Below are 13,919 nucleotides of genomic sequence, written 5' to 3' on the forward strand. Positions count from 1 at the left end.
ATTTTGTTTAAATTACAAACGACCTTAATTTTTCAATGATGTAGAACAACAGATGTTTATTTTTTCCCTCACTTAATGGATTGTGGGTCAGAAGGGCTTCTGCCAGGGTTTAGTTAGTTAACTCCAGGTTGAAAGTCAGAAATTTGATCACTGGCACTACAAAGCTGCTGAAGAAATCTTTCCTTGCTTTGAACATCACTAGCATCTTCTGATACACAGTCCTCAGTGAGAGAGTCTAATTATTATTGCTGAAAACAGCACTTTAGCTGCAAGGGAGGCTGGAAATGTGAGTTTCTGACATTTTCATTTCATTTGGAGCAAGGTTACCTCTGCCTCCGAGACTCATAAGGTGGGTGTATCTGTCAGTTGGGCTAGTTGTGTTGTGTAATAAACAGCCCCCAAAATCTCAATAGCTTAAAACAACAAATATATATTTATTTTTATTGTATCAGCTGTAGATTAGCAGTTGGTTCTGGGCTCACCATAATCTGTGAAAACTTGGGTTGCTAGAGCAACTACCATCTCAAATATTGTTTTTCACGCAAAGATTGGCGAACTGGCCTTTGAAATTACCAGCTGGCCGTGACAAGGCTCACTCTCAATTGCATTTTATTAGCCAAAGCAAATCAAATGGCTTCATGTAATTCTAAGGAGTGTGGAAGGTAAAATCCTGTCATGTGTCCAGAAGATTCTGGAAATACATGGTATGCTACACTAATGATAACCATAATGGAGATTTTCCCAAACACGTAGCGTTCAAGTGCTGGACAACCAAAATATAACATGACAAATGTCCAGTAGAGACTGTCTTATTTATATCTTTTCTATATATTTCCATGCTCTGTCTAGCTCAGTAGCTATTAGTAACATAATGATGAGTGAATGTCAAATACAAGGATATGAATATGTTTGTTTAAAGTTCCAAATCTCACTAGAATTGAAGCTTAAAGAGAACAATTTGCTATTTTAATTCCACCCTGTAAAGCATGATGAACATGTTATTTGTATGTCATGTTGCATCTAGTAAGCTTAAGAGCCAGACTGATGCACTGGAGAGAGGAAAACAATGCTTCATGCTGCTTTGGATATGTTCACTTGTCACTTTCCCCTGCAGTGGGGCACTTTTTCCTGCGCCTAGAACTCAGTTTGGGACATGGTGGGTATTCAGTAAAAGTAGTTCTATCATTAGCTGTGGGGAAGACTGACTCTCTCTCTCTCTCTCTCTCTCTCTCTCTCTCTCTCTCTCTCTCTCTCTCTCTCCTAGTAATACCTGCCTTTGTATTGTTAGGATCTCCTAAACTGCGAAGAGCAGTACAATTGTGCGGTTGTGGTCGTCATGCGATGTACTTACAGCCCAGTGCCTGCCACAAACTATTCATTCAATAGAGATTTTATTGACTTTATAACAGTAACGTGGGATGGGTTGGGTATGTAAGGAAGCGTGCGCTGCATTTATGAAAGTTTGCCCAGGGTGCTGGGGTTGAGTAGGGGAAACCTGGTTCCCATCAAATCAACAATAGTAATATTCGACGGGCTTCGTCCTGATCTCTCAAAGGTCAAACACTTCACGGCCGCCGATGCCCCCCGGCGCCGGCGTTCCTCCCCTCGCCCGCCCCCGCCCCCGCCCCCGCCCCCGCCCCTCCCGCGGGCCGTCCGCGAAGCCCCGCCTCCCGCGGCGGCCCTCCAATCGGCGGCGCGGCCCGGGCCCAACCCCCGCGCGTCACGTGACGCGCCCAGGCCCGCTTCCGGCGCGTCGCGGCCGGCTGACGTCGGCGGGGACCGGCGTCGCGTCAGGGCTGGCCGGTGGTGGCAGTGGCGGCGATGGCAGCGGACACCGAGCGCGTTTGAGGGCTCGGACCCGCTCCCTCCCGCGCGACCTCGGGCCCGACGCGGCGCTGCGGCCCCAGCTCGCTGCGCTCCGCTCCCGCTCCCTCCCCGGCGCTGCCTGGGCGGAGGCGGAGTCGGAGGCGGCGGCGGAGGCCCGGGCTGGCCGCCCTGCTCGTGCCCCCGCTCGGCCCGGGACGGCCCGACTGCTGTGCGGAGAGGAGGCCGAGTCGGTAAGAGGCGGTGTCGGCGGCGGCGGGGCTTGGAGGCTGCCCGGCCCCCGCCTGGCCGCCCGGGACGCCGCGGCGCCGGTGTCTCTCTCCGGCCGCTCCCCTCCCGCGTTCCTCCCCATAACTCGCCGCCCCTATTGTCTGGGCGCCGCCGCTCCCTCACCCCCTCCCTTCCTTCCCCCCTGCTGAGGGCCGGACGACTGTCAAACCTGGAGGCGTCTCCAGCTCCCCGCCAGCGCTGTCGGAGCCTTTCCTGTCTGTCTCCTGCCGCCACCCTCCCGCCCCGCATCTCTCCCCGCCGTTTTTTTGGCCCCGCGGCCATTCTCTGACCTTTGCTTCACTTTGCTAGTGTTGCATCCTCTTGATAATTTTCCCTTTCCTCCAGTTGTCATCTCTCACAACTTTCTCCATCCTTATTATGATTAATTTTTTTTGCCATTCTTTCCCGCTTTTCTTCCCGTTTTTACTCCTCTCCATTCTCTCTGCCGCCTATTCTTTTTTGCTCCAAGTTTTTTCCCCAATAGACTTTTACTTTGTCTTACTTTTCTTTAATTCAAATCCCTCCTCATCTCCCCTCTCCACCCATGAAAGAGTGAAATCTAGCCTTTTCTGGTAACTCAAACCGAAGTATCACTGTGGAATTATACGTCGTAATTCTATTACTATTTATGGTTTGCAGTTTGAGCCTAGAAATGTTAGTGAGCTACCCCCTACGAAGTTCTTCCCGTGACGAACAGCAGAAAGGTTGATTAGATTTCTACACAGACATTTAAGTAGCTGCCATATACGATGCGACAGATCTCTTAAAAATATTCATATTTTTGTGCCATTTACACCAAATAACCCTGGTCAAGCTTCTTGTTAACTTTAACGCACTAGTGTTTGCTTCTTCCATGGCAGGAGAATATCTCCCCCCCCCCCATTAGTATTTTAAGTTTATTTTACATATTTTATGGCAGGCGTTGGTGTTATTTCTTCCCCTGAGATCAGATTTTTTCAAAGAGGAAAAGAAAATTGGTTTTTATGTTTGCTGTTAGGTCTTGTCCCTTTTGATTGGTGACTAAACCATTTTAAAAACCTACACATTTGTGTGTTTTCCTTTTTAAACTGGGAGGAAGCATCGTCATATTAGTAATTCTAAGTACCAGAATTAAGGGCTTTCTCTTCTCCCTTAATAACAATAGATTTGCATTCCCGATTACCTGTTATATTTTGATCAGGCTATCAAAAATGAGTTCATATTCTTTAGGTGCTAGGTAGTGAAAAAGAGGCTACCTCGAGTGTACTGGGAAGCCACTGTGTCCAAAAGGATAATAAAGAGTCCTCGTGTCAGTTATCTAGGGAGGAATAGATAACTCTTTTGTAGTTTTTTGCTTGTTTGAATGTTACAGCCACATTTACTGTCAGTATTGAAATTGACAGGGGCACTGTCTATTGAAATAGTGTAGAAATAAATTCTCAGTTCAATCCATATTATTCTTGCTTATTGAATGTGAAGTATAAGAAAGAAATTTTCTTCGGAACTTCATATGTTAAATTAAAATTATTGGATCACTTGCTACCAGGGTGGGAGATCATAGAGAATGAAAAATCATAATCACAAGAGGAATTATTAAAGTCTCCACTGACAGAGGAGTGTGTCTGTCATTTTTCCATCTTTCTGTGTTCTTCAGTGTCTTATCAAGTGTTTTGTATTACTAGGTACTAAATATTTGTTGAAAAATTTGGTTAATTTTTCTCTTAAGAATTTCAGTAGTCATATTCCAGAACACTCAGCTGTCTTGATTTTTCAATGACAGAAAAACATTTTCAGTAGTTATTGTGGAGAGTTTTCTTGGTTATTTTCCAAATTAAAACTTAAAGCATTGTATCCACTAACTAATTTTAATGCCCAACTATTTATTCTTTTTCAGCAGTTATCTTTTTAATGTCCTTTTTCTTAATTCATTCTTGATAGATTGCCTGTAAGTTGCACAGTACTTTGCCTGTAGATATTGGTAATTATCATTCCATTTTTTTTTTTTTAAAATGGTAGTTATTTTGACTTCTCTTGCAATGTTTTAAGAATTCTGTTTAAATCCTTATGCATTTTTGTGCATCAAAATCTAACATTTTTTTTCCTCTCGAGGTAGTGAAAAGAGAATACTGAAGAATAGCATCTCAAGATGAGTAAAAAGCCCCCAAATCGTCCTGGAATCACTTTTGAGATCGGTGCTCGTTTGGAGGCACTGGACTACTTACAAAAATGGTATGGAAAACTTGGAGCTCTTGCCCTGAAGCATGCTCTCGTACATATGCTGGTTCATTGCTGCTGTCCTGACAGTGGCGGAAACATTAACATGTTCACATTTTGAACACACACATACATTGTTTTTTTTTTAGTTTTCCTGCTCTTCAACAGATTTTGTAGGTTTAACATTTAAACAGTATTTCTGGTCAGAATCTTTCTAGTCACAATCATTTTAGGTGGTTGAGAACTGCAAATAATTATCTAGAATATGAGATAAAAGAGAGTATCAGTATCTTCGTGTACTTAACATGAGCCATACTGGTGGGGGGGGGGATTAATCCAGATAACTTGCTTCCCAGGTTTTGGATGAAACTTGATATTAATCCCTTTTCTTAGTCTGCGTCGGAGGTGGTCTTTCAAGCTCCAGGATACACTGATGGCTAGCCGCGTCATTCACTAGCCCACCTCAAACTAAGAACCGCTTTACCTCCTCCTTCTCCAGAGGGCCGTGACCTAAAAGCCGTGTCGTTTGTCTCCTGTGTGGGATGGGCAGTCCTTCCAGACCTCTTATGTCTTTCGTTGTGGCCATCTGTGATAAGTGGTGATGCGAACACCCCACCATACCCCTTATACAGTGGCGCAGGAAAGAGAGAAGGGGACCGCACACAGGGGTCACTGGGTCACAGCAGGAGCAGCGCAGACCGCCTCTGCGAGGGAGTGCCTTCCTCCTTCCGGCTAACTGGCGTCCCCTTCTGCAGTCTGGGACTCTGTGTCTTGCTGCCATTCCCCTGCCCTGAGAGGGAGGTTAGAGATGCTCCTCTCCTGTAGTGGAGCTGCCTCGGCGCCTCTCGCCTCTCGAAGCCTGTTTATTTTGATGAGCGGTCTAGTGGCTTAGCCACGCCAGAATTTGTTTCCCAGGCTTTCTGACATTTTCTCTCACTACAACTCCTTTCAAAACATAGTGGGCATTTCCTAGATTTGCCATGATTGATTTGTATTTAGTCAGCTTCCCGAGCTGACAGTGGCAGGCAGAGAAATCTTGCTAAGTCATGATCTTTGACTTTAGACCAGCCTCGGGTTTCTGTCTCTTAGCATCCAGTGTTTGAACTCTCCACGTGTCCGTGACCCCCAGCTTAATGAGCTCTGTCCCGGGCTCTGCTTTGGGACAGTTTGAAACTCCAGTTTCATGTGGGAAGCACATTTATTGGCCCCATGCCTCAGAGCTGCATCTCAGTGGGTGCTTGCTTGTAGGGCAGTGGTCCCCAGCCTTCATAGCACCAGGGACCAGTATTCCTATGAGAATCTAATGCTGGATGATCTGAGGTAGAGTTGAGGCAGTGATGCTGGCGCTGGGGAGCGGCTGCAAATACACAGGAAGCTTCTCTCACTTACCCGCAGTCTCCTTCTACTGAGTGGTCCAGTAGAACCCGGGTGTTGGGGATCCCTGTTGTAGGGGACTCAGTTGCTATTCTCATCAGGTGGAGAGTACACAGGCGATCTCAGGAGGGGCTCGGGAGGAACATGGGAACCAGGCAGGAGCAGCCTCCCAGTCAGGACGATAAAAGTCGTCTCTAGATGTTGCCAGGTGTTCAGCGGCGGGGGGAGGGGGGGGTGGGGGGGGCCGACACTCTCCTGGTTGAGAACCGCTCCATCAGGCCATTAGACACCAGTTGCCACCTTAGTCTCTAATTGGCTGTCTTTGCTTTTGATTTGACCAAAAGAAGCTTTTTACAGGCACACTATTGAACGTGTGATAAGAGAGTATGAGAAGTGATACTTCCTACTTCTGTGATGTTAATTACTCTTAAAGTTTTCTTTTTTTTTTTTTTAACATTACTGGCTTTTTGAATTACTAGTTAATTCATAATTCATATTAGTATATTTTCTTAGGCTTCGAAACTGAACTAGCTTCCAGTTTTGGAGAAGCACACAGTATATTCTCTCAGTGGCTTTCAGGGATATTAACATAACTTTGCTATTAGTAAGAAATTAGTAAATTTCTTACTAATTAATTACTTTTATTGGTGAAATGTTTTCTAATTCAACAGCTGTTAAATTGATGATCCAGTAGTTAAGAAAATTATAAAAAAGAACTACTTCTGAAATGAAGCTTGAGTATGCTTTTAGAGTATTTGGAATTTCAGAGAACAAATGAAAATCTGGCTTAAATTTTTCATTGTCTTTTGCTTCTCACTAAGAAATTCTTAAGGGCTTACGTAGGGTGCTAACATGCAAATGTACCAATTGATGACGTTTAGACTTAATTTTAATGACCCCAGTGATAATGGTCTTTTTAAAGTAAGTAAATAGCTAGAATAATTACATATTACATTTCTGAACTTTCCATCATTTTGCTTTTTTATGAGCTCATTTAAATGAAGATTTTAGCATTAGGCTATGGTTAATGCTTTCATTTTAAAAACAGAAAAGTATAGGTAATTTAAAGAAATAATTTTTCTTATCGTGACTTTGTTTATTAATGTCATTCAAGAACTAGTTAGGCTTGGGCGATGCTATAATTTTTAAGTGCTTTCCTGTAAGATAGCTAATTAATTGCTAAGATTTATTGAATTTTATGTGGGGCACAAAGGAATTTATGAGACATAATGCTCTTAACAGATTTTATTTCTAAATGAGATAAACTTTATTCATATCATTCCATTTCTTAAGGGCTGTCCTGTATTTCATATGAATTCTACACATTTTTGCTTTAGTATCAGGTAAAAGTATAGATGAATTATTTGAATGTTGAGAAGCTTTGATATTCTTGTAAGGGCAAAAAAGTTAATCCCTCAAAATATACTGAAATAATTTCCCTTCATCCATTCCTTCCTTTCTACTTTCTTGAATTCTTATGTTGCATCCATATTAAATACTTAGTCTTCCACATTTATCCATTCATTTGGAAAGATATTAAGTCTCTATTTGACATAAATGTCTTTTGAATTATTATAGGCATCGGACAGGGAGGAATGAGCAGGAATGCAAATACTACTTACTGTATCTGTTATTAAGGAAATAACATCCCATGTTGACACCTTTTTAAAGAGAAATGCAAAGGGAAAGTTGTGGCGAGCACCCAGAATGCCAGTTTGTCCTGAGTGTAAAAGGTTTTTCCTATATAAAAAAGGAAAATTTTTAGAATATAGCTCATAAATAAAAGGATGAACTCTAAAGTTAGTGGGCAGAAATAATCTGAAGTTAAGCTCCCACTTTCAGGTTTGGGGTAAATTTGATATAACCAGGAAGACTCAATCTGTTTTTTTAGGAAAACTACATTATTATTGCTTGAACAAACCATATCCCACATTTTTTTTTAAGTTTTAAGATATTTCAGCCTTGAAAATACATTCCACATTAAGTAGTGATTTACTACTTTTTATTTAACAAGTAACCTTAATAGATCCGGTAGAAAACTCATTGACGGTTTGATTATTTACCAATGTTAACGAATGCAGGCCCTGGGAATCCCTCGTGAGAGGCCAGGTATCTTTAGGTCCAGTGTGTGGTTTTTGGTACTTAGCTCTCTTCTCCACTGACTAAACCTAGTTCCTACTGAGTAGCGTGGATTGCTGTAAGTTTAAAAAAATTTTGTAGTTTTACTTAAAGCATTCAATTTCTTCCTCAACAGTCTTTTAATTTAAAAGTCTCTTAAAATACTTTTAATATGCTAATGTTTACAGCTAACGTAATCAGCCATTTTCCGTTTTATCACCGTCATATTTTCCACCAAAACCTCTGTACATCCAAACCTTAGCACATCAGTTTTTTAATCTCTTGACTGCAGTAACCCATAAGAATGAAGATGGATACAGGTTGTTGATCCAGGAATATATTTGGGGAAAGAGAAAGTTCAGAGTTGAAGTTATACTGGAAACACTATAAGTGGATCTTAAGGACAAAAGAGGCAGGTTTAAATTCAGACTGTCACTTTCTGATCCTGTAAATATGGGTAAATCCTTGAACTTGGTTGGTTTAGCAGTAAAATGGAAATAGTGTTCCTGGCATTTATTTACAGAATTATTTTAAGGATCAAGTAAAATAATATATTTAAACTTGCTTCAAATTCTACAAATAATACATAAAGCACTGAGAGAGATACCAGGGAAAGGAGAGAGTTGAAAAATGAATCTTTGGGATACGAAGACAAGTATATATGTTTTTAAAATGTAGCTTTAATGTTGATATGAGCATGTCCTGGAGTGTAAAAGGAAAATCATGTCATTACCACAAGCTATCAAGCAAATTTTTGATGGGATAATAAAATCTTCGTTTCTGCATTATTATAATTTGCAGAGCACCCTTACAAACATTAAAGTATCTAATCATTCCAAGTATTGTTCAGTAAGAAAAGTGATGAAATCAAACTGGTTTTGACTATTGATTTAACTTTTGTCTTTTAATTAAAATTAAAATAAGTTAAAAGTGACTTAATTATGAAAACAATTCCAGTAATATGCTCTGGTGTTACTTTTAAAAGAAATTTGTGATACAGAGTTGGTTTAAAACGTTTAGATGAGTTATGCTCTTCTGACCTTTTTCGGAATGTTTCTATTCTCTTCTAGATCTAAAGGCAAAGAAAATGTTTGGAATGTTTCTATTCTCTTCTAGATCTAAAGGCAAAGAAAATGAAAGATAAAAATAATGTGGCGAGGTCTCCAAGTATTAGAGTTTGATAGAACAGTATAAATTTGAATTGGCAAATGCTGTTTCCACACATTTGGAGTTTTTCGAACTGTATGGAACATTTGCAAATGTCAGTTTTTAAAAAATGTTCATGAACAGAATTTTAATAGAGTAAGAAAATTGAGGAAATTTAGGTTGTAGCAAGTACAAATAATTTGAATGAGAGTAAATTACTCTGAAGAAAAGGGGTTGCTTTTTTCTGATTAGATTTAACTATTCAAAGGACAAAAAGGTAGAAATAAGTTATGTGGCCTATATTTAAAGAAGAGTGCTCCTGAAAGTAGATCAGATTTAAAATCTAAAAAATTTGTATTAGACGTGTTTGAAATTTGTAGAAACCCTAGATAAATACTTTTAAAATAGAGATTCTTTTGCTAATATGAATAAAATTTTGTTTTTTTAAAAAAATATTGGGTTTTCCTGAATCTATATACTTGGAAAGTATTGATTTTTATTTTGAGTCACTACTTTTGAAAACCCAATTTCACATTTATGCACCACATAATTTAATTGTGTATTATCAGTGCCCATAGAAAACTTACCCATGGCTTCCAGATTAAGGACCCTTCCTGTAGAGATTTTCAAATCGAGATGCATAATTTTTTTTTTTTTAATTCTGAGGTATCGTACATTCAGAAAGTCACAAATTTTGAATCTTAAGATCTACGTGAACTCAGTTTAACCATCAAGCAACTCTGGACCAGTGCATAAGCGTTTTAGTTTTTTAATTTTTAGAATTCCCGTAAAAGAAACCCCATAAACTTTTAAAGATAAAGTTCTCCCTCTCTCTCCTTTCTACAAAAAATGTCGAAAGCAGGTTTAGAAAAAGAAGATAATGTAACTGGAAGTCAGAAGGTATGGCTTTTCAGTGCTATTCTGCCACCATGAACTGTGTGACTTTGGAGAGTTACTTTTCTGCTTTAATGACCTCGAAATGAGGGTGTGACTTCATAGATGATTTTTTAGGTCCTTTGAATTAGAAACTCAAATTTTTAAAATCTATTTTCCATCTCTTCAAGGACAACAGATTTTTAAATCTCATGTAAGTATATAACAGACTTGAGGCAGAAGTAATACAGACAAGGATTAGAATTCATATGTAGTTCAAAGCTGCTGGTCACCAGAAGAGAAAACGAGTTGAAGGTGGAGAAGGGTGAATATATTTTGAAACAGAAATGTAGAGGGTTGAAATATTTAGAGTATCGTGATACTGGGCAGGTTGTTAACTTTTTCCAGTATGCCCTTCCACTCATGTAAATGCTTTTTCATTACTTGTTTAATTTGGACATTACTTAAAATCATAACTATTGGCTTAGAAAGTATATTTGCCCAGGACCCCGAGTCCAGCATGCCTGTGTCACTCTTGTTCCACGGAATTAGAGTGCTTCGGCGAGGCAGGTTAATTTCAGGCCTGCCTGTCCTAGAAGGTCTTCCTCCCGAGCTTACCTTAGAATCAAACTTTTAAGCTGATGGTTTCCTGACCTTCATAAACAAATGGTAGGCAGTGTGAAGTCCAGGAACCTCAGGCTCATTTCGCTGTGGGGGGTGTGTCTCTGTGTGTGTTCATATTATGGCAAAGATTGGACCAAGATGAAAGACAGTTTTATTAACATACGAACATCACATACCAACATGCGTCGAACTCCCTATTATTCGTTAACATCATTCCTGCTGAATATTACTATGTATTGCGAGATTTTATACTCATCACATCGCATTAGATGATGCTTTATTTTGTGGTGGGGAGTTGATTAAAACCACTAGTGGGGAAATAATTTATCTGTCCTGATCGTCAGCGCTGCTAAAAAGAACGTTTTGCCATTCTACTTCTGAGTAGACAGAATTGTTATCTGCAGATACTTAAAGGTTTTAAATTTTGTTTTTAAGTGATTTAAGTGAGGGAGAAAATACTAGTTTTAAGTTTCAAATGTCAGTAGTGTAATTTTTCCAAGAAATTAACATAATATTGAAAAACCAGCTTAGTTTTTCTATTCTTAAGAGCCTTAGTTTTTTAGTATTTTCATATGACTTTATATTTTGAAGAACTACTGACCATTCCTACTGCCTCTTCCCACACATCATTGGCACATAAAGTTTTTATTTATTAGAAATTGATATTATGTTATTTCAGTAATTATAATTAAGAGAATCGTTGCACTAAAATTGAAGAAAGGATTTGGATATTTAATATTCTTTGTGTCTTAAAAGTATTTATTGCCAAAAAACAGCCTTCTTCAATTAAAAATGAATGTTTCTAGCACATCATGGTTAGGTAAGGTACTGAGTATAAGCTACTTACTTGGAATAACGTATATACAAGGCCTCGCCCCTTCTACTCATAAAAGGCACCCAGCGAAGTTTATTAAATTTTGGTGAGTTGGTAGAGTGACCCCAAAAGTTTTGAGGATATCATGAAATCTGGTTACCAATGAAGAAGATTATGACAAATGAATTGTGACTTATCGGCTGAAAACTAAGCATATTTGTAAAACTCGATTTGCAAATTTAGTTTCATTTTTTAAGTTTTTTTTTTTTAGTCTAACATTATTTCCTAGGTTTCTTAATTTTTAAACTTAAATGATGACAGTTTTTAAATATAAAAGTTAAGCTACTTTTCTCAGACTTTTTAATTTAGTAATGTGATGATGTTTCATACTTAGGCTTAGTGAGCTGCAGTGTATCTTTCGTTTTCAGAAATTTTAACAAAATGAGCCTTTTGGATGCTTATTTTGTACAGTATAGTAAAAGCTGTTTTTTATACTCTTTGGGCTAATAAAACCAACATTAGGCATATTATTTGTGTTAAAATAAATAAACAGATAATATAATTTGATTTTGATTTCGTTTTTATCTGTTTTCGGTACCTCCTGGTAAGAGCCTCCTATACTTGGCACATTGCAGTAGGTGTGACAAGAGCTGAAAATCAGTAGTTGCAAAGTACAGAGTATGTCGCTCGAAAGCACAGTCTTTAAGGACAGATAAATCTCTGTTCAGGGATCTGCCATTTATTACCTGTTTTTACTTGAGCAAGTTACTTAACCTTTCAGATCCTCTGTGACCTCCCTATAATAACGGGGAACAGTGTCAGTGCCTGACTCAGGGTTCTCTGAGGATTAAGCAAGACAGTATGTGTTGTCTTAGCATACTTTTTGCCATATGGTAGACACTTAGTAAGTGTTGGCCTTAACAGTGATAATGATGTGAACATTAGTTACTGTAAGAATGTAGACTCTAATGGGAGAGGAGTCAGTGTGAACTCTTAAAACCTTAATCAATAGATATATAAACCTTTGTGACTCTGAGTAGTAAAATAATCTTTTAAGTGCCAAATATTAAGAAATAGATACTGGTTGGACTGCAGCCTGCTAGAGTTTTTAGTTTTGTGACAAAATTAAGTAAAGAAAAGTTTGGTCATGTTAACCTGAACAAATTATATGAAGTACACAATCTTTGAATAAAATAACTGGTGGCATTTTTTGATAGAGTAGGAATTTTTAATAGTCTAATCGATGCATATGGCGGGAGGTGGTAATGAGTATAAAGGCCGAGGTGTAGGCATTTTGCTTTAGTATGAATGAAGGCATGGCATGGGAGTTGGGTGCTAAGTAGGTGAACAGGAATAGGAGTTTAAAATCCAACGATCTGAAATGAAACCTTAATTTGAAAGGTGGCTGCTGCAGGTTCTAAAGGAAAACACAGCTAACTCTGATCTCGCCCACTCTCTGCTGCAGAGGTTGTGACAGGGAGGAAGCCGGGTGGTTTGGCAGCGTGTCCTGGACAGTGTCCTGGGCATTGAATGGATCTGGGAAGAGGGATCTGAGTGGACCTGAGAGATAATGTGACAAGACTTTTAGTGTTTAATGTTGGAGAAGATGTGATTTTTGACATTTGTTGTCATCCGAATGTCCTTGAAATTCTATATTCATTTGTATTTATACTTCGTTTTGGAATACTAGGTTTGAATTAACCAAAAGGGTTTTGTTTTCATTGTGTTCTTAAACAAAATAGTTAACATGCAGTATCTAAAAGCACTTCATTTAAAAATACTGTTAATGCTATTAGGTGACATCGTTATGGTTACAATCAATGAGTGAATGGGTGAGAGAACACTTGAAAATTACAGAGCGTAATGTAAATTTGAAATGCTTCCAAGAAGCTAAATTTTTACGAGGTTATTAGATTCTAAGGCTATTATGTTTGCTTTGGATTGCATTTTATGTTTTTATTATTTGGGAAATAATCCTTGCGACAGTCTTATGTGAGGAAGTTCTTACCTCTCTGTTTCTAGTTCTACCACGTTTGAGTCATTTTGTATGATTTCGTGTTAGAGTTTCTTGCTTAGAGTTTTCGTCCACAAAACTGTTTTAAATTGTTAATTCTAGCTTTCTAAGATTCTGTTAACATTTAAATTACGTTTTAGTTCTATTTCAGGTATCTTTCATTCTTTGAAAATTAAGGAACTACTTTATCTAGGAGAACGTCTAGTTGGGGTACTCTTTCTGTATGCTGCTGTAATATGTCTTTACTCTGTCAGCCATTACATTATATCATAAGTGTGTTAACTTGTTTGGTTCTCTGTCTCCCTTCCCCACTAAATGTGAGTTGATCAGAATAATGTCTTGTTTGTATTTGTAGTTTTATTGCTACTGTAGTGCCTGGCACATAGTGAATTAGAGACTCAGTGTTTGCTGAGTTAAATGAAATCGATAAGGAACTGTCAGTATTTAAATTTATATAAATTAGAAGTTTTATTTGATCAATTATCAAATGACTTTAAAAAATATATAATTTGAATAATTTATTGGGGCGGTTTTTAAAAATACGTTGCCTTTTTAATTAATATGACAATTTAAATAGCTTAATCTCAGAGTGGATTCTGATGGTCTTTAGGAACTTTGAGACTGTTGTCAGGCCTATCAATGAGTAGTTAACAACTCTGCCCTTTGGCT

General features: G+C 38.7%; 1 protein-coding gene across 7 annotated transcripts in view; it reads left to right on the plus strand.

Annotated features, from left to right (window-relative positions):
- Positions 1-1,771: 1,771 nt before the first annotated feature.
- The window catches only part of PHF20L1 (PHD finger protein 20 like 1), a 63,332-nt gene continuing 51,184 nt past the window's right edge, over positions 1,772-13,919 (plus strand). For 3 of the 7 annotated variants that reach the window (XM_036233046.1, XM_016145641.2, XM_016145645.2), the window contains exons 1-2: positions 1,772-2,057; positions 4,183-4,302. In XM_036233046.1, coding sequence (XP_036088939.1) covers positions 4,220-4,302 — 83 coding nt within the window. In that variant the 5' untranslated portion in view covers positions 1,772-2,057; positions 4,183-4,219. Of the gene's footprint in view, positions 2,058-2,176; positions 4,303-13,919 lie in introns of those variants that run through there. The other 4 variants (XM_036233048.1, XM_016145647.2, XM_016145648.2 and 1 more) reach the window with 4 other exon arrangements.

Source organism: Rousettus aegyptiacus, unplaced genomic scaffold, assembly GCF_014176215.1.
Source record: "Rousettus aegyptiacus isolate mRouAeg1 unplaced genomic scaffold, mRouAeg1.p scaffold_m13_p_15, whole genome shotgun sequence".
NCBI classification, from domain to species: Eukaryota; Metazoa; Chordata; class Mammalia; order Chiroptera; family Pteropodidae; genus Rousettus; species Rousettus aegyptiacus.